At 39.0% G+C, this 20,762-nt stretch overlaps 1 protein-coding gene across 1 annotated transcript in view; it reads left to right on the forward strand.

Moving 5' to 3' along the window:
* The window catches only part of VMP1 (vacuole membrane protein 1), an 83,857-nt gene extending 77,397 nt beyond the window's left edge, over positions 1 to 6,460 (forward strand). Inside the window, exons 12-13 of the mRNA XM_065418208.1 lie at positions 4,220 to 4,322; positions 5,655 to 6,460. Of these exons, the coding sequence (XP_065274280.1) occupies positions 4,220 to 4,322; positions 5,655 to 5,798 (247 nt within the window). The 3' untranslated portion in view covers positions 5,799 to 6,460. The remainder of the gene's footprint in view (positions 1 to 4,219; positions 4,323 to 5,654) is intronic.
* The last annotated feature ends 14,302 nt before the right edge of the window (positions 6,461 to 20,762 follow it).

A 20,762-nucleotide genomic window follows, 5' to 3' on the forward strand; every position in this document is an offset into this window, starting at 1 on the left:
CCCCCACACCCTGTCCCGTTTTTTCACAGTTGCTATTTGGTCACCCTACTTCTAACGCAAAGAGATTCAGGCTAAGATTTCTGCTGAAATCATAAGCACCATTTCATTATCACCATCATACATTTGGTATCTGGAGTTTTGTAGAGACAGTGATTTTTGTTTTAAGCAAAAAATATCTCTCTCTCTCTCTCTCGCTATATATATATATATATATAGCGAGAGAGAGATATCTATCTATCTATCTATCTATCTATCTATATATATATATATATATATATATAGCGAGAGAGAGAGAGAAAGTTGCAGTGTGTAGTGTCTTTGACAAATCGGTTTTGATTACTATAATATGCAAATAAGTTATCAGTGAATTCCAAGTGTATTGGTAACTAGAACAGAAATGTGTGTTCCAAACTGTTCAACTAAAATAACCAATTTTTCACAATTCTTTAAGAGAAATTTTTAACTCCATTCAGCTGATACTGACAAATTATCTTCAATCAGTAATATTTTTCTAAAAAAGGCTAAGCTCTTTAATGCAGGATCACCCAAAGTGTATCATGAAGCTTCCAAGATTTGTAGAGTTTTGTTCTGTTGAAAAATTTGCAAATCAGTTTTTCAGATGAATATCCGAAAACATGATATTTAACACAGGTAAATGAAAATAAGAAATATTTTTAAGCTAATTGTAGCTTCCAGTTAAACAGAAGTGATTCACAGTTCCTCAAAAAACATTCAGATTTAGTATAGGATTGCTACAAAATAAAATAAAAAGTACAATTTCAGGTTATGCAAATGGACCATATTTTATTCTGAAATCTCTCATTCTGAATCCAAATTGTGAGAGATTATTTTTGCAAGCAAGATAAAATCTAAAAATATTTTCTTACGCTTAATATAAAAATAAAGCCAACCTCACTGACTTGCATCAATGTCAGGGATGCAATGCAAATTAATGAATTCTGCAAATTTGTGAATAAATACAATAAAGGAGAATACTTCATGGAATGTCCTTTGCTCACTACTTATGACAATTATCACTGCTTTTGATGTTTCATAATGTCTTAGTGAATGATCTTTCTATTTAAACAAAAATTGAGGCCATACATCAGTTCACTACCCGTGTTGCTAAATCTTTGAAAGGTAGGGAGTTTTTTGTTTGTGTGCAGATTATAAAGTGTATTGATGAACAAAGTTCTGTTGTACATTTAGGTCCTTGATTTCTTATCCCATTGACTTTTATTATTATTATTACTCTTATTTCTTTTAAAAGACCACAGGCTTTCCTCTGTTAACTATGGAAGCTGAGAGAATCTGAACAGAATGGTAGATAGGGGGTAGCTTGAAGCCATTTTACTGTTGGAGGGGATATCTTCCACCACCTTCCTTTATTCAGCCAGTTGTGCAATGATGTATGCGGTTTGCATTTAGAAAGCTGGAACCACAATTCTCTTCCGAAGCTACGTCTTAAACCCACTGCTGAGCGGCGCAGAACTATGATGCAAAATGCTGTCGCTTCTGCAGTCGCAACTGCATCCAGCAAATGGGCAGAATTCTTGAAACTGATGCTGAAATCTAGTCTATGGCTGATGAGTTAGTGGGTTGACATACTTTCCTAAAGAACCATTAGGAATGGGAGAGCTGTGGTTTGTAATTAAAATGCATTTGATCAATTGCTAACTTTCAAAATGTATATACCCTGCAACTGAAATTGGGTTCTGGACATTCAGTAAAATGTTAGCTCTTCAGAATAGGGTGTGAGGAAATGGTCAGAGAATTAGTACTGCTTAAATGGCTGGGTTTTACTGGACGATTACAGAAATAATCAAAACTAGAGGTTTTAACCACTAAAGGGTAAGAAACATTTATAGTATTGCGAATATAAATGTATACGCTTGCTACTTTCTACATTTCACTCTAGCAAAAATGTATACAACACACATTTATTTGGCAACTGTGTGTATAAGTATAAATATGCCATAAAATATTGTTAATTGTTCAATTATGCAGGATCTAGTTTAGGGTTCCCATGGTCCTTGTATGCATGGCCCAAAGGTCCATAAAAATACCTTAATGAAGTTCCGTCATAAAGCGAACTTCAATCATCATTCACCATTATAAAAAGTTGTGCAGAATGCTTTAAATGAAAGAATTGTTTTAAAACATACTCTTGATGTATCAGGAGGCAATGCCATAATCTGAGCCCTGTGAACCTCCTAATTTTCATTTCACTGCTGTGATATCATTATAATTTGGAGACTGAGTAGATATGGGGTTTTTTTTAAACAAAGGGCTTGGACAACTACTTAGTTCAACTCTCATCATTTAAACATTTCTATTTTAAAATTCATGTAAAGTTTTAAAAGTGAAATATTACCTTTCAGTAGCTTTTTCCTTTTGGCGTATGTGTCATTTATTTAAAAAAAAAAAAAAAAAAAAAGTACCCCTGAGATGGTTTTAAAACAGTGACTCGTACTGACCAACGAGTCATTCGGGAGAACTTCTGCCGCAAACTAGCAGCTGGGCCCTTACTGGACTTTTCTGAAGAACTGGAAATAGCTTGTAGAAGCTGCTATACCCTTACATAAAATACATGGATATATATTTACAGTCGCCTTGCAAAATTTTTAGGAAAATTTACCAGCCCAGCCACAAAATGTATTCACCAGTTTATCCATGTTGATGAGGAATCACTGAAGATTTTTTTTAAACTTGGCATTCAGTAAAATTGCTTGCCCCAGGCTAGTGGAGCAAATCTAATTAGAAAGGCTGATAGTGAGCTATTTGTACTTCTCGGATTCTGTGGATTTACTAAAATTCTAAATGTTAGAAAGCCATTGTCCTCCTTTTTAACTTGTTTTATTTACCCAGGAAAATGTAATCTGTCTAGTGAAAAGGAGTGAATTGTAATGCAGTGTACTAAATAAATGCCATTTAATCTGGGAAGTGCTCTTTCCCCCCTTTTTAAAGCACACTAAATGATTTTGAAAATCAGATGGGGCATGTCCGCATTGGGGACATTTTATTAAAAAAAATCCCACTGGTTTTCACTGAGATCCCTAGTGTAGAGAAGAAGGGTCCAGCCATAGGAACTTTGTCACCACTGATGGGAAGTTGCCATAATGTACACAAAGGCTTAAGGTATCTCTCATGGGTAATTCTAAAGCACCCAGAACCATGTATTTAGGAGCAAGTAGGTCCCTATGGGAGAGAGGATACAGCTCCTGACTTATATTACTGTTGACAGGTATGGTCTGCAATGGTTAGATAGTGGATACAAAAAATGATACTGATTCATTTTGAGTAGCCTCAAGTTACAATTTTAAAAATGCTCTGGCATCTGCAGAATGAAATTTGGTAGCTACTTTGCTAAGCCTGTCCAGCTTAGTATTTCCAGCTCTTTATAGATGGGAGAAGGCCCTGAGTACATAAACTTATCAGTGATCCTTATTACAGTCATCTGAGAACAAGGTGTTTAGTAACATACTGTAGTTTCTATGCAAGTCATCTGCCATAAAACATGGAGTGAATCAGAACAAGGTTCATAGTTCCTTCTTTGTTCCTTTGTTAATCACTGACTAGTGGGAGGTGCCTTTAGAATTTGCTAATGCATTCTTTTTGGATAAGGATGACGCACAGATTGTCCTAATAAGGACTTAGTTTGAGAAAGGTGCCGCCTTCTTTGAGAAGATAGGGGCAAGTCATAGGGCGGGCAGTTTCTTTTTTAACTGAGGGATGACACAAGCACAAGTCATTTCCTTATTAATCGGTTCAAACCAGTTCTTACAGGAACTGCTGGTGATAAATGTGGGACTTCTGAGAAGTCATTCATTTTATTCTCAGCCGTGCATCAGTGCACAGCCTTAGCTGAACTTCTGCCTGCCTTTGAGGAAGTAGTGGAGCATTTAGCTCTGTGTTACCTCTGAGTTTATTATCAATCTGCTGTGAAATCCTTTTTTTTTTTTTTTACCCCCCTTTTTTTTTTCTCTTTGAGAGTTTGGGGGACCCACTTGTCCCTCTTTTTCAGATGAACTGATAACACACACTGTATTGTTTGCGTCTCCCAATTATCCCATGCGGGGTGATGCCTTCTGATCTATGGCTCTAATCCGAACTTTGTTCCTTTTGAGCCAGAGTGGTAAGTTTAAAAAAATAAATAAATTGTTTTCTTGTTTTTTCTCTCCAAATTTTGTCTCGTTCTCTGGAATGAAATTTGCACCAGTGCTGTCCCAAGTATAGGTCCCTCGCTTCAGAAGCCGTTTCAAGAGTACTTGGAAGCTCAGCGAATTAAACTTCACCACAAATCTGACAATGGAGTGCCACAGGTAAGAATTCCACTCACTACCTCTTTTCCTTTCTTCTTCTTTGCTACCCCTTGACTCCTTACCCATTTTATCTGATTAAGTTTTGATTCTAGTTTTCAAAGACCTGCAAATCTCAAAGGAGATAAGGCTTTGAATCGATTTTAAAAACAAGCTGAGAAGTTCAGAGGAAAAACTGTATTTGTACTACATAGAACTGGGTCAGACTTTCTATCCATCTGGGAGTAAGCTAGGCAGCTAAGCAAAGCTGGTGGTTTGTCCTGACTTTCTATTCATTTCTTTTGGTACAAAAGGCAAGCTATTAAAGACAGAAAAGTTCACTTTACATGTACAATTATGGGTAAAGAATTCCCCCCACCATCAAATATTACTAAAGCGTCTAGGATTTGAATTTCCTTTTTTCTTGTTAGCTACTTAACCCTACTCTCCCCCCCAAAAAATAACCAACTAACCAAAACACATCTTGATGGTCAAAGAGAAAATATTAGGAAAATACAATAAGTGGGGGCCTTTTCATGCAAAAATCTTTAAATACATGTCCCACAGCTTTAGATATAAAAGGATTAATTAACACCTAAATTTTAGACATGATATTTTTAGGGCAACTAAGATATCGATATACAGAAATTATTAACCTTACATTTTAAGTTCTAAACCCTTTGTTTCTATAAACATTTGCTTTCCTAGTTCTTAACAGAAAAAGAAGGGTAATTAAGGGAAGATCAGTCTGGAATAACTAGGCGGAAGCATGTTCTGCCCTTTGAAGTAATCTCTGTGCAGTGCATTGCTGCCCTCCTTTGACCAAAGTAGAAAGTAGAAAAAAGCACCGGACTGGAGAACACTGCAGAAGCATGATTTTTTAGTCCATCGCATTAACTTCCAGCTACATAACTTGAAATAGCTTCCAATTAGTATCAAACATGCTGTAGGCAGTTCAGTAAAAACTGACTGTTAACCAGTGACCGTATTGTACTTTCTGCAAATGACTAGGAATCACATCAGGCTTTGCTAATCCTGAACTTTATGAGACGCCAACAAAAAGAAACAAAATCATGGATAATAAATCACTTATCGACTCGCCCACCAGAAATGATCAGTTGCCCTACAGTGATGTGGCAGCACCTTTCATGCTGGCTTTAAAAGACCAAAGTTAGCTTTACAAAGAAGCCTGCAGGGATCCTGTTAGTTTGTGCTTGTTCCTGTTGTAGTTTGATAAATTATGCAGAATCCTGAGATGATTAGATTCTTTCCCTTCAGCTAGGAGGAGGAGAAATCTTTTGTATTCTGCTAATCTGATTTTTTTCCCCTTGTTCTGTTGTTTTTTGTTTTTTGCAGGGGGAGAACTGGTTATCATGGATGTTTGAAAAACTTGTGATCGTCATGGTTTGCTATTTCATCTTGTCTATAATAAACTCCATGGCCCAAAGCTATGCCAAACGAGTGCAGCAGAAGATGTACTCTGAGGAAAAGACAAAATAAGCTGGGTAAAACCCATTGAAATGGGCTTTAGCAGACATGCAAGTGACAGGTCTTACCATATGTTAAAAATCGGCATTATTCAAAACAGGGAAACACTTTTTAAAATCATCAATTTTCCAGCTGTAACAAGTTTGTAATTATTTTCTTTTGAAAGTAATTCACTATTAGAGAATAACTTTCATTTACAAACGTATGTATGTTAAGGTAATGTATATACTCTCTTTAATTCAGTCTGAGTTGTACTTTCTGGGGTGGCACGTGTGATGCTAGACTAATGTTGAACATGAATGCTTTCCATTCAAGTTAATTCCAAAATTGATGATTTAATACTTAGCACAACTCCAGATTTCCTGATTAACTTGCAGCCTGGCCTAAAAGTAACAATTTTCTTTTGAAGGATGGCTGTCATGCCTCATAATTTCAAGGTCATTGAAATGTATGTAAATGATAGTAGACTGGGTAACATTCTTGCATGTCCCTCATGGTAATATGAGTCCATCTGAGTTCTCAGAAATGCGGTCACATCGCACATGCTCTCAGTTGGAAAAGCCGCCCTTGCCAACTTCATAATGGTGTAAGCAGAGATGGCTGATATCAAACTGGTGCAGTTCACTTTTTTATTCTGTATATTTAGAATGAAGTCAAGATAAAACTTTATAAAGTCATCTTTGATCATTCCAGAATTTCTTGTGTCAGTCTTTTTAAGCTGTTTCTTCCCTTCAGCACCTTTGGTATACTCAGTTTCTCTGTAGTTTCTTTATTAAGCCTATGTCCAGTTTATTGCATGCTTACTAATCCTTCCTGTACAGTAAGCACAGAAACCTTTTGTTAATTTTTCTCGAACTTCTTGCTCAGCAGAAGGAAGTAGAAAGCATGTATTGAGCACCTTGCAGTATGGTATGATTTATTTATTTAAGTAGGCTAGTTGAATGACGTTACTAATTTTTTTATCATATCACTCTAGATGTTTGCTTAATGTCAGGAATACAGATTTATAGCACCATGAGTGCTGCAGGAAAAAAGTTGGGGAAGCGTAGAAATCAGAAATTAAGACAGGTTTGGTATAAAACACAGGAATGGTAATTAATAACCGTAATAAAGAACATTAAAGTATACTTTAAAAATATCCCAATATTTATTATTGTTACAAATCAGTGTGTGTGAAATTAACTTGTATTGAAGGGGTAGACTTGTTCTTTTCTTAGTAAATAGGTGACCATTCCACTGCTACTGTGTATATACAACGCTTCTCTAATAGTCCCTGAACTAGTAGGAATGTAGTTTTGTTTTATCCATAAGAAAATTAAAATAAGTTGACTTGTTTAATCAGACATTCTTAAATGGTGGTACATGGATTCTATTTAGGATAGAACTGGATCAATACCTATTAAATTAGATGCCTCTAACCATTAGAGTAGGGCAGCTCTCGAGCAAGGCGCAGTAAACGTGCATTTTGTTCTGCCTGAATGTTCACTTGTGTTGCCTACCGTCGTGACATCTCCATGGCTGTACCATCCTGTCGGATAGCTTATCAGACTGATGTTGACTGTTGGATCTCATGGCAACAACAGTCGGTAGGCTGTCTGACATTTTGGTATCTTTCATCTGACCGTTTGCTCATCCATCTCAAATTCTGTTTTTCATTGAACATCAACAGGCATATAAGTGTTTAAAGTTTAGAACGCAAATGATTTTAAATGTAAATGTGTCATAACTGTTTTTCTTAAAATATAGCACTCTGCATAAGAAACACCTTAAATTACATTGCAAGGTGTGTGAGATTTGTAACGTTTTTGCTTTTGTGTGCATCATACATAACTTTAAACAAACTGTGACAGTGTTACTTGAATGCATGAAGAAAATTTTATATAGACTTCTCTAAACATTGCTTACGATCTAAAAATCTCAGTGGGACATTTTCAAAGGCACAAAGGGCCCCACTCCTGTTTGTGCCTGGAGATTTAAAAAAGAATAAAATGTAGCAACAAATTCATGACTAATTATACATGCATAAAATCATGACTATTTGATATTTCACAGCAACGGTTTAAATCAGCCAAAACTTAAATTATGCAATTTTTGGTTAGTTATGGGTTATATTCAACAGCTTTGAGGCATTTATTTTATTTTTCCCACAACATATTTTGACTTAGGAAAACATTGTGGTTTGCCATTTGTACCACTTTATTTAGTAGCAGCTTTGTTTTGTTCAGATCTAACATCTACCAAATATATGGGGCACTATTCTCATTTACACCAAAGCCGTTTTACACCACTCTGGCAGTGGAAAGGGCCCTAAGAGTACATTTAATTTAGGCCTACTTTAAGGTCCCTTCATGGTACCAGAGTGAGATGAAAGGATCTTGTGTAACTAAGAATCTGGCCCTAGATCTTTGTCTCACAGCATGTCTTCAGATGATTTCTCAAACACACTTTTAGTTGCCTCTTTTATCCAAAGTCTTTACATTGACTCTGCCTAGAGAATAATAACCAAACCAATTGCAAGCTTTCCCCCGTGTGTATATATAGATTACTCTGCAAGCCACATTTATATGTGCCCATTCTGATGAACTGTGCTGTAATTCTGAAAGCTTTCTAAAGTTCATCTTTTATCTGATATTTAGAGAATGGACTGAACACTATACCTGCTTCTTTCTTATCAGACACTGGATGGTGATCCTTTAATACTTAATACAAGGTAAAAAATAAAGATTTTCAAATTGATGTCTTCATGTTTGCTCAAATAAAAATAAATATCTCTAAGTGGTATAGTGTTTCCTTTTGTTTCATTTCAGCTGAATAGAGCCCATGTTGTATATTTAGCCTTTTCATGTTATCCTGTAAGTATGTGCTGTCCCAACACAGACATTCAGTGATGAACATGATTCAAGAAGAGATTTCACAACTGCATGACAAATTCAAAGGGAATTCCAAAGCCTTTAACGCTGTACGTGGAAATGGGGTTTGGTCTTCCAAAAAACCAAGATTCCTATTGTTTCTATGGTTTTCAAATGACATAGATGTTCAATATTAAAGGAGAAAATTATCCATTTAGAACTTAGCTGAATTACATTTAATGACGAAATATTGATAAGTAATTTCTTAGTTGTCAGACACGTATGTGCTTTGTTACAGTACTAAAGGTGTACTATGTGCATATACTATTATCCTTCTTGCAGTGATGAGTAAAGTTTCCTTATTTTCTCTGCGCTCTCATTGTTCTTATGTGCCTTGATACTTACTTTTCATGCACATATTTTCCTTGTACCGTTGAGGAACACACAGCAATGAGCTATTAGCAGCCCTAGCAGTGGCAATTAATGTTTTGGTTTAACCGGGCTTTGAAAGGGAAAACTGCAAGATGAAACAGGTTACCAGTCACAAGTGTAAAATGTGGCTAAATCACTAATTTCACATGTCCACTGTAAATATGAAATAATAAAGCAATTAGTCGACCTAATTATCAAGACAGGTAGATCAGAGCTGAAATCACAGCAAGGATTTCAACAGATCCTCCTCTTTGATCCTCCAGGCCTTGCCAAATGTCTAGTCTAGACTGGCTTAGAGGATCTCAAAGAAAACCATCTGTGATGGGAATTATAGGCAAGTTCTGTACTTCCCCCATCACCCATGAAAATAGCTGTGGAAATTGCCTGTTCCCTGTCTCACTGACTAGCTGTGAACCACCTGTCTTGATATGTTGCACTGTTCCTTATTGGAATTATCATTAAAATGGCTGCCCTAGGGATTATGCAGCTGCCCAGTTCGTATTAATGGAGATGTTTAACCAACATCAGATGTTCCTGAATACTAGTCTATAGTATCCTTTCTTAATGTCCATATTGGAACTAATTTTTAAATTGGTCTCAGTCCAGCCTCAGTCTCTTTGCAAGTACAATTCATTGCAGGCACAAATAGCAGTTAGACATCTCCCTGATTAACAGGCACAATTGAAAGTATAAATACTTGTGCCCATCATTGACTGCAGGTGCAAAAATAAAGGACGGTGATTATGTCTATTCCTCAGAGGCAACCATAAAAATTGCAGTTTTCCTTGAAGCACATAGTTAAAAATACCTTTTAATAGCAGCGATATGCTAAAAGGGTGAAATTATTCATATGCATGAAAGTAACTACTCCCAGCTCCCACAGGGATGCAGTAATAAGTGTGTGAAAAGTGAAAGAGAACTATAACCAATGTTATCTGCTAGGCTCTGATCCGGCTCACTGACAACAGACTAGCCTAGGTGGTAAGGGTTTTAATTGCTGGGACGTTGGGGGAGGGGGGTTCCTGATAGCTTCTTCAGTAAGTTTTGAATGGGATAAACACTTTCCGTGTCATAAGACGTGCTATGCTAGCACAGTCAGAACCGTATAACAGGCAAAGTTTGCATATGCTCTTGCAGGCTCATTTTAAATGCGATTATGCAAAATGTATTTGAGCTTGCTGCAGTGCGCTCCTCTAATGGAAGAGCTGGAGGGCACAGTATGCCAACAATGCATTCCTTCCTCTTTCACCCACTTCACTTTTTACTGTGCCACACGGTTGGTGAAAATGCCCATGAAAAAAAGCTTTATTAAAGGCAACCAAGCAACGCATTTTGCTAGACTTGTCTTGGGGGATGAAGGAAGAGGATGTAACGTAGGCTGGAGTTTTCAAAGGAGCCTAAGGGTGTTAGCTGCCCAACTGCCATTGAATTTAGGTTCTTCTGAAAACCCCAGACCTAATATTTAGGATGCTGCCCAAACACAAAAACTGCTTAATCAAAGCTACAGTCGTAAAGTGGGTCTAGCTTCATCCTGGTGCTTGTATTGTATTTCCAATAACAATGCATGCAGTATGAAGTCAAGCGTCTGGAATAGTCTTATTGCTGCATACTCAGCAAAATGTTATTGCAGTCAAAATGTTGTGCATTTATCTGTGTTAATTCAGACTAAACAGGCTTTGTAGCTGTGAAGTCATTCAGCCCGCTCACTGCTTGTGCTGTGCGGCTGGTGAACTGTTGAAAAAAAGAAAGCGCTCTGAAGTTTTAATGCTCTAAAATGAATCTAAACATGTAAATAGATTTTTTTTTTAAATGTAGTTAATTGGCCTGAACCTTATTTTAGTCTGTTTTAAGCTAACACTGGTCTTTACTATGCATGATTCTTATCATTCACTGAATGACTAAGAACTTTGAACACGTTAACATTCAAACCAAAGGGCAGCGTTCTCTAAACATCACTTACACAAGATATTAAATATAAACAACTTGTTATTATAAATGAATCAGCATTTCAGGGGAGTGACACTTGGGTTTAATTGTTGTTCCTGTAACTTCCTGAGAAATATGAACTAGGTTGCCCAAGCAGTTCTTAACGAGCGTGTTACCTGCCATTTCCAACTGAAAGGAAAGAGGCAGGTCTTGTCATTTCAGTGTATTGTTCCCTGTTTTGATAAACTCCCCTACCAGCCACACCATTCTCTTAATGGCCCCCAACCTGCCCTCAGTGTATGCAGGACGTGTTAGTTCCGATCTTTGGGCCAGTGGTATTGAGGTGTTTCACCTAGAGTCATACTAAAAATCCCCCTGTTTGTCCTCTTCCCTTTGCCTTGACAGAGTGTGTTGCTTTCAGACATTGTTACTGCATGGAGCTTTATACCAGTCTGTAAACTGCCTTATTTAGAGAGAAGACGTAGCCGTGGATCTAAACAAAGTTTTTGAGATCCCAGTTATATAAACACTTTTTGGTGGCGATTTGTCTGTTAGATTGGTTTTAAGACCGCCTAGAAGTCTGTGCTGTAAGCAGCACTATACTGTAGCTGAACATCTGTCAAATTGCCAAGGGCCTTGCTGCTCTACAGTGATAGGGACTCTGTCAGGAATAAAGCCTGCTGCTTTATTAGCAAGAGTTGTCCATGGAATCGTTCTCACTCAAGTGCTTTTCCCAAGGTCTGGCCCTGGGCTGTCCCAGGACTCCAGGATTCCTTAAGCCACATTCTGTGTAGGCCCCAGCCTCCACAGTGGAATGGGGTAACTACTAATTATGCTATTGCCTCTTCAGGTGCTTTCCCTGAGCAGAGAATTGGGCTTCATCAATTGCTCTAAAGAAAAAGTGACAATAATCAAATTATTGCAAATGTGGACAACTTACTAGGTGTATCTGAGCAGCCCTGATCCTATTGAGGTGTCTGTACAGAATTAGCATTTTCCAGTCAGTAACCAAAAACTGCCCACTCACGTGGTATTACAAACAAAGCAACTAGGGCAGGGAAAAGGCTACTAGATCACCTACTACATTTCCCCTATTAATGCAGCATTACCCAAATAACCTCCCCCCAGTGAAATGCTCCCCTAGAACTAACCATTACAGCTATGGTGCAGTGCTGGGAACCTGGGTTCTATTCCCATCTCTGCCACTGACTCTGACCTGAGGGTACGTTGCTCTCTCTCTGCCAAAAACCATTCTGTCTCCATGTCAGTCATTCTCAGCCTTTCCCTTTCTCTGGGTCCTTATTACTGAAGATATTTGCATATAAACAGCCTCTTGGTTTCAGAGGCTTGTTTCCTGCTGCTTATTCCTCATCTAAGTCCTATTGACCTCTGCTTGCGACATCACCACTGGTTGCTATGGAACTTATTTTATATATTGCATAAGAGGGACTCCAGGTGGGGAAACGAGCAACAGGAAGAGATGAATTCTAAAGAAATCCAGAGCCAGTTTATTACTCAGAGCTTCGCCTAAAAAGGTCAATGAAAAAAAAAAAGGGGGGGGGGGGGGACGCTTATCTAAGCAGCCTTGCTTAGAATCAGCATTCGTTGGTGCAGCAGGTGATCTTTAATCTGGTACCTCCCTTAAGCATTTTATATAGGGCTGAATTGCCTGTGTAATTACCGTATATACACACACTACATTGACTATTGACCAATTCAGTTGCTGTTGTCAGGAGTTAGAAGACGGCGACTAGTGCCCACAAATGCCTGCAGCATTTTTAGGTGAAGCCATAGTGTGAACATTTCCCAGGCCCTTTTATGGAGGCCTACTTTAGGCCTGGTTCTGGGAAGGGCGTTGGCCGCAGGCGAAGCTTCAAGAGAGGCTAAATGAAAACTGGAATTGCTTAGCTTTCAGTCACTAATCAATGGGCCAAATCCCTGCAGTTCATACTTGAGCAAAACTGTGACCTTCAGTGGCATTTTTGCCTGGAGTAAGGACTTCAGGATTTGACTCAAGATGATAAAAGCCCCTGGCTTTCTTGGTGGAGAGAGATCTTACAATCTGTATCTCAACACTTATTTTTGTTGCCCAGAAGTCCATGATAATGCTTTGCACTTGCCAGCTGTTTGGTCCATAATGACCAAGTGCTCTGCAAAGGTGGGTGTTACCCCCTGCTTTACAAATGGGGAAATTAAGACATAATGAGGGTCAGTGAGTTGTCCAACTTCATACACCAGTAACAGGTTTGCAATCCGGGCCTCGCAAGTCAGTCTTGTGCTGCTTCTCTTCCTCCCACCACCAATCATTTATTTCTGTTAAATGGTGATAGAGATACTGACCTCCTTTGTAAAGTGCTTGGAGATGTACAGATGAGAAGAGCTAGCTATTATTTTACAAGAGCCATAATTTCAGCTTTTTCCCTGGGATTATAACAATCCATTTTTTCTATGGTTTTCCTGGCATTATTTTCTGTTGTGTACTTTGCTCTCCTAGGTCCCAATGACTGCCTCTGTCTGAGCAGCCCCTTGGCTCAGTGACCTCGGCCTCGACGGAGCCCTTTTGACTTCAGCATGGCTCAGCTCAGGCCCAGAAGTCTACCTGTGTGGAAGTAAGATTGGGGCCATCATTTGTAATGTCATCAGAATATCTCCAGACCATTAAAAATACAGCAGTAGACCTTGGGTCAAATTCTTTTTATATACAACAATACTCTGAAATGAAAATACTGGATTGGTGGAGGGAACTACCCGGCCTTGTGTGTAACAGAACTCAGTGGAAATATTCAGACTTAGCAGGTGCAGAAGAATCAAATATTTCCTTTTGGGATAAGGATGTTTAGTTGAATTTACATAAATCAATTGCATATATTAGCATTCTGGTTTTTCACCTAAAATCCAGTAAAGAAACGAGAAGTTGTTACCTTACGCTGTTGAACTACTGAGTAATATAGTCACTTTCTAGATAATGTAGCAGTTACAACATAGGCAGAACTACAAGCTTGAACTGCCCAGAGAGTGGGAAAACCCCACTGGTTTTTCCCTTGCGAGTTGCAAGATACAAATGACAATGATAGTCCAGCAATGAGTGATGTTGCGTGTAACTCGGCTGTGTATTCTTGAGCTCAGATACTGTACTGACCGGTTTGGAGAGCAGTGGCTCTGAACTATTGCCCAAGTCTCACCATACTTACTCAGAGTGTTATAACGATTCTGCAGCTGCCTTTGCCAAACACAAAATACAAAGAGTCAGTATTTTATTACACCTTCTGCGGTGTGTGGGAGAAGGGCTGCTTTCCACTTGGCTCCTCTGGCGGTGTTCTGCTTACATGTTCCAGAAAATGATCTATTACATATTGAAGTTTGCTGGGCAAAAGATCAAATTAAATCATGCCATCTGACCACAATTACACCATTCTCAAGCAGATGAAGTGTATTTTTGTGAATCTGTGTATAAACACTATACTGTGCATGTAATCTAATATGTATAAAGAAATATTTAGAGGAGACCACAGAATAGAATTTACACCTTTAAATGTGCAAATAATATATCAATAGAATAGAGTTTGTGTTTCCTGATGCATGTAAATATGGAACAAAAACTCTTGAAGAGCAAGTGAGGTTCAAACAAGAAACTGTCAGTGTCTGGTGTGTGATGATTTAGAGCAGCTTTCTGCTGTATTTTGTATTTTTGAATCATTAGTTTGTTCTTCTAGTTAATTTTACCACTCATCAAAGTCAGTATCTTATACACAAGGAATTTTAGGCTAGAGGAGGCCCAAGAAACCTTTATCACTTTTTTTTCTGCTGTTTATATCTTGTGATACAATTTAACTTTTTTGTTTAAGCAGGCCTATTCCTGTAACCCTAACTCACATGAATGGTCCCATTGACTTAAGTGGAACTCCTTCTGTGAGTAAGCCCCACTTAAATGAATAAGGTTTAGAAGATCAAGCAGCATTTTGAACTAGGTGTACATACAGCCGCCTGCGGGTTTGTTTTACGTTAATTACTCTCTCTGAGGGAGGAATCACTGTCTAGAATCCCTCAGCTTTGACAGGACTATGGAGTTAAGTTCAGGCTACCTCTTCCATTTGTTAGAATAATAGAATATCAGGGTTGGAAGGGACCTCAGGAGGTCATCTAGTCCAACCCCCTGCTCAAAGCAGGGCCAATCCCCAGACAGATTTTTGCCCCAGATCCCTAAATGGCCCCCTCAAGGATTGAACTCTCAACCCTGGGTTTATCAGGCCAATGCTCAAACCACTAGCTTGATAACGCTGGAGCATCTGCAATACCTGTTCTCATCACAACTTCACAAGGTTGCCTGTGTCTCCTGTTTCATTAAACTGGGGCAGTTTCTGTAAACTCGGTGACTATCTCAGATCCTATTTTCATCATTTACCCTTTCCTCCATGTAACAGGCTGCTTGAAACACCACACCCTTTTTGCAGCTATGTAGCCTGCTGGGGAAGGGTTAAATGGGCTGTGCTGACTCACTAAGCCTGGTGACTCATTACCCCACCCAGATATAGAGGAAATGGCTGTCTAGAGGATTATAAAGCCAGAAGGGGGTATTGTGATAATCTAATCCGATCTAAAAAGGAGACTGTCTACAGCTGCAGTGCTGGACTGAGCCATGGGGGGCATGTAGGCAGAGCGAACCTGGAGTAGGAATCTTAGGAGCAGCCAAATCTGGAAAGGAGCCTGACACTGAACTTTGTTGTATTGCTAAGGCTGTGTATGGACTGTGCTTTGAGAGCAGTTTGGGAAAGGCACCAGCTCATGCTCAATTTCTTTAATATATTTATATCTCAAAAATCAGTTCCATGTATTATTTCAAATGTGGCTTTTGCACTGTATTGCAATAACTAGCTGATTTTTATATTCAGACCTTGACTTACGGATCCCAGATGATTTGTTGTTAACTTTGGACAGGAAGTTTTTAAAGTGGTATCCAAAACTCACGGACTTCTCTAGAACACCGACTTTGACTTGTGAGTGTGCTTTCTTTCATGGATTTGATGCCTGGTTTCATAAGACTTCTTCCAGCTACACTGGATTTTATAAAAACTAATACTCAGGCTCCTTGTATCGGAGTTTCATTAGCTGATTGTAACACATTGCTTCCTTCTTCCTGGTTAACTAATTGCTCTCCTTGATCTTTAACTGCTTTCACTAAATTATCCTCTGCATTCAAGGCCCAACACAGTCAAGTTGTGCAGACTACACCTTCTGCAATACTCCATTACGGAGGTTCTCTTGTGGATGAATGTATACTGATAGCCAGGTAGATTATGTCCATAGCCACTTCAAGGCTTTGTCACTCCCTCAAACAATTTAATGCTTTCATTCTGCTTTTAACAGGTGAATTTTTGATGCTGCTGAAAAGCACCAGACTGGTGGGACCAAAGTAAAGTTCCCTTATTCACCAAATAGGTCAGCAACACTCAACCTCAGCAGAAGCTACCTTCTGCCAACCAATCAGTCTGCCTCAACATTCACGTGGAGGGGCACTGGGCAAATGAGTAGTGCAGGCATTATGCTCCATTCCTTGGCCTCTTTCCAATAGATTTATTGTAACAGTGTCATCTCTGGTAGTTTCTGCGATGTGGATGCTTGTCCATGACTCCTAGAATGAGGCCTTCAGTTAATAAGCTTGTGGGGACTGCTGAATCAAGCCACTTATTTTATTTAATTACATTAAGGTTAAAGGCCCCATCCAAGGTTCTGGCTTACCCTACATAATTAATCTTCACAGTAAAATAAAAAGGGGGACTGCTGAGGCTGCTCGACTAATATAATTTCAAACAATAATAAAAATCACACGTCATCCAGCTCCTCTAACTCTCAGCCCACTCTTCCCAAAGGCCCTGGGGAAATAGAGGGGCCATGCGGCATGCCAGAAAAGTAGGTCCATTTTGGAATGGGACGAGGGTGCTGAATCCAGAGTCACTGTCCCTGCTAAAGAACAGCCTGAGAGGAAGTAGCCTAGAGATGAAACAGGATCCCAACCAATTATCAATTTCTTGTGCTAAGCAATGAAAATAATGGTGACTGCTGGTGCAAAAGCTTACACTTCCATTCTCCCCTCAAATTTTTCTCACAGCCTCAAGGCCATTTTTGCTGGCATGAAACTTGTTTTCTGAACGTTCGTTATTTTGGTCACTGGGTGCCATCCTGTCATGTTACTGCAAAGAGGTGTGTTCCTTGCTGGAATTGGCAATGTTTTGCCCTGAATCCTATTTGTGAGCAAGTTTTGTCAGGCATCCTCATAAAGCAAAGATTAATAGGTGGGTTCTTCTCTGCCTTTGAGCTACTGAATCTGTCCTCTTTGTTTTTCAATCATCGCTGATTCGCTGTAATTGCAGCTCTACCTTTCTACCTGTATTTGGAATTTCCTGCTTTTTCCCCAGCACTGAAATCACACCTTAGATGGCTGTTACATTTCCTGATCTAGCAACAATCTCTTAATTCTGAAATTGAAAAATTGTCAAGTCAAATTCCACAGACAAAATGGATCAGTTACGTCCATGCTCGGAAAAATAAGCATGCAGAAGAGAAACAAAGGGATGACAGTCATGCAGTAAGGAATATCTGCTTACTTGTTGATGTAGCAGCAAGATCTCTCTCCGATTCCAAGGAGGTTTATCTGCTAAAGATTTTATCTTGTTTCACCATGTTCTCTAGAACTATAGGTTGGGTCATGTGTTCCTGGAACTTCCAGTCTTCAGCCATCAAATTTCTTGGTTACGTATTGTCAGCTCTGATAGGAGAAAGACTTCTTTTTCTGATACTTCAGCAGTGCTCTTTTAAAACACTGAGGCAAAAGAATTCCTACTATGTTGCTAACAAGAAGAGGGGAAAAAATTCCGTTCTCTGTATTGTCTTTTCCTGACCCTTTGTTCCTTGAATAGTTTGTGGTGTTTATCTTAACCTCTTGTGCAATCTTTCCTTCTGAAGAAGTTCCAGTCTCTTGAGTAAAAATAAGCAAGTGAGAGACTTTCAAGAAGGGTTTAAAAACAAAACAAACCCACCAAACAAACCTTTTTATTCAAGTTAGCAACCCAGCAGCTAGGAAACAACAAAGTCATTTTTACAGAGAAGTATTTTTCTTTATCAAGAAATTCTAATTTAAAAATCCCCAAAACAACTTGGAAAAAATCAGTGTAAAAACAAATATTAGCCTCTAAGCTTGTTTCAAGAACATGCTTGGCTATTAGAATGATGGGTGTCTTTTCACTGACTTCAGGGGGAGTTGAATGGGCCTTAAAGCAGGAACCAGAGTGGCTAAGTAAAGACTGGCTAAGAAAAAGCAAGTGAGAGAGGATGAGTTTGATTGGATTCCTTGCTAGGTGTCTGGAGGAAAAATCCTATGATGCAATGTTGTGACATCTCTTGGACAGAAAAAAAATGTAAGTGCATTAGTGTGAGAACAGTAGTGGTAGGTTTACTACTACTGCAACAACAAATCCAGGGCTGCCATCCCATGAAATGTTAAGGCTTTAGCTGTAAAATTCCCTAAATCCAGATATGAAACTCTAGCATGAATATTATTTACAGAGCTAGTTTTAGTGCATAACAGAAAGGAATTAAGATCAGTCTCCGAATTCACTCCTAATTCACACAAAATAAGGGATGAGCCTAATAGGCTTCATGTTGCCAAGAGCCAGTGGAATTTTCTCCTTTACTGGGAAGAGGCTGGGGAAAGACGTGTCTGTCTTAGAGTTCAACCTCAAAGCCCCAGCAGCTAGCCCCATGTTTGCCAGAATCATTTGGGGCTTGCCCTGAAACGGCTAACGCTGGTTCAACAATTAGCTACCGTTTCAGAGTAGCAGCCGTGTTAGTCTGTATCCGCAAAAAGAACAGGAGTACTTGTGGCACCTTAGAGACTAACAAATTTATTAGAGCATAAGCTTTCGTGGGCTACAGCTACCGTGATATTCCAGCAATAGTGAATTTAGCCCCAGTACTGGCTCAGTCTCATAACAATCAGTTACTCACTTATTCAACCCTCAACAAGAAGACTCATGAACGCTACCAGTTCCTTCTTCCTGAAAGGCCAGAACTACCAGAACAGCTGCTCCCAGGGGGTCTCAGTGCTACTGTTCCCAGGCTAAACTGAAGAATGCAGAGGTGTGTAAACCAGTGAAGGCAGTAAGGGGAAACAGGATGACAGCAGGCACTTTGCAAGTTAATCTATGGCCCAGGTGAGTCACAAGATCACTTCTGCATCTGGGGCTGCCCCTACGTTAGACTTCATGTGAAAGATATTTTCTGGACCTAAAATAACTCTCTAACCATGCTGACAAACCAAAAACTCTCTCTAGGGAGTGAGGGAAGAGAGAGTTCAAGGGTGTCTAAAACAGATCAACCTTTCTATATTTAAACTCAATAGTCAGCTAGTGTGTGTGTGTGTGTGTGTGTGTGTGTGTGTGTGTGTGTGTGAGAATATATATAAAAATGAGCTGTAACACATTTACCACCACAGTATGTGCTTGCTCACATATTAATTGGACTACAAGGCAATCAGGACCTAAGGGAAAGTTTATTGTATGAATCTACTGAACTATCTTAAGGGAAGACTTCTCGAGATTGAATTTTATGGTGTGACCACTGAAAGGGGGGCTATTTGTAATGAAGAACCTGGTGTATGTAGGTAGAAAAACAAAAACTGGAGGATAAGAAATACAAAGGAAACAACAAAATGAAAATGGCTCCAGTCAGCAAAGGAGGAGGAAGTCTATGTGATTTAGTACAAAAGAAATACATTTATCTTTCCCAGTGTAATATTTTACCATATCGAAACCTTCCACCTCCTATCTTGTGCAACAAGGAAAACAAAAAACAAAACAAGGAACAACCAGGGCTGAAAGGTCATAAATCTGCCCTAATTCCAGTGTATGTGCTGCTGCTGTACCCTGCACGCGATTGCAGCAGCTTTCCTATTCTATTAGTTCACAGGGTGAACATTTGGAGGCTCTAGCTTGACAATGGCACCACCTTGTGGTTGTGGAAAACTCAGTCTAAAGTCCAACACATTTCTAAGGGGGATTTTTGAAGTTACCCAACATTCCGGGAGGGCCCTGCATCTGTGGAATCTGCAGCATGACCTTGCTCTAGAATCTTTCATTTATCAAAGCTACTTCTGCCCTCATTGTGGAAAGAAAAAAATGTTATAAACAGAGCCCAGATATAAATGGTTGCCGTGAATCCCTCAATCTGCAACAGTAGCTGAGACAGCTGAACTGCTCGGTTCTTCTCAAGGGATTGTTAATTCTGAACCATAAAGACTGATAACCTAAATGTGGCACATTGGACAATATATAGAGACAGCAGAAAATAAATGGAATTTACCATAATCAGCAAAGTCTCCTTACAGTAACTTTATCATTCACTTTCATATGAATTAAGAACCTCAATTTAAAAAAAAAACAACTTTAAATAAAGATGCTGCAGAATCTCCAGTCTGTCATACTGGAGTGCCACAGTGATCGGGGGGCGTGCCACAGAATTGAACACCAGCTTGCTGCACCGCAAATGGGGCCTTAGTGCATATTAGCAAATAAGTAATGGTAAATTATGCTTAGCTATTTTTATTAGTACTACTTTGATAATGGGTATTTTGGTGGCTATTGGTAAAACACACTCAGGCTAAGTATTAGAATGTAAAGTTTAAAGTGAAAGATCAAATTGTATTAGTACTGTAACTAACAGCATCCTTCAGTCCTACTATACCATGACAGTTAATATTAATTCAGGTGCTAGATTT

Source organism: Emys orbicularis, chromosome 17, assembly GCF_028017835.1.
Source record: "Emys orbicularis isolate rEmyOrb1 chromosome 17, rEmyOrb1.hap1, whole genome shotgun sequence".
In the NCBI taxonomy this organism is placed as follows: domain Eukaryota; kingdom Metazoa; phylum Chordata; order Testudines; family Emydidae; genus Emys; species Emys orbicularis.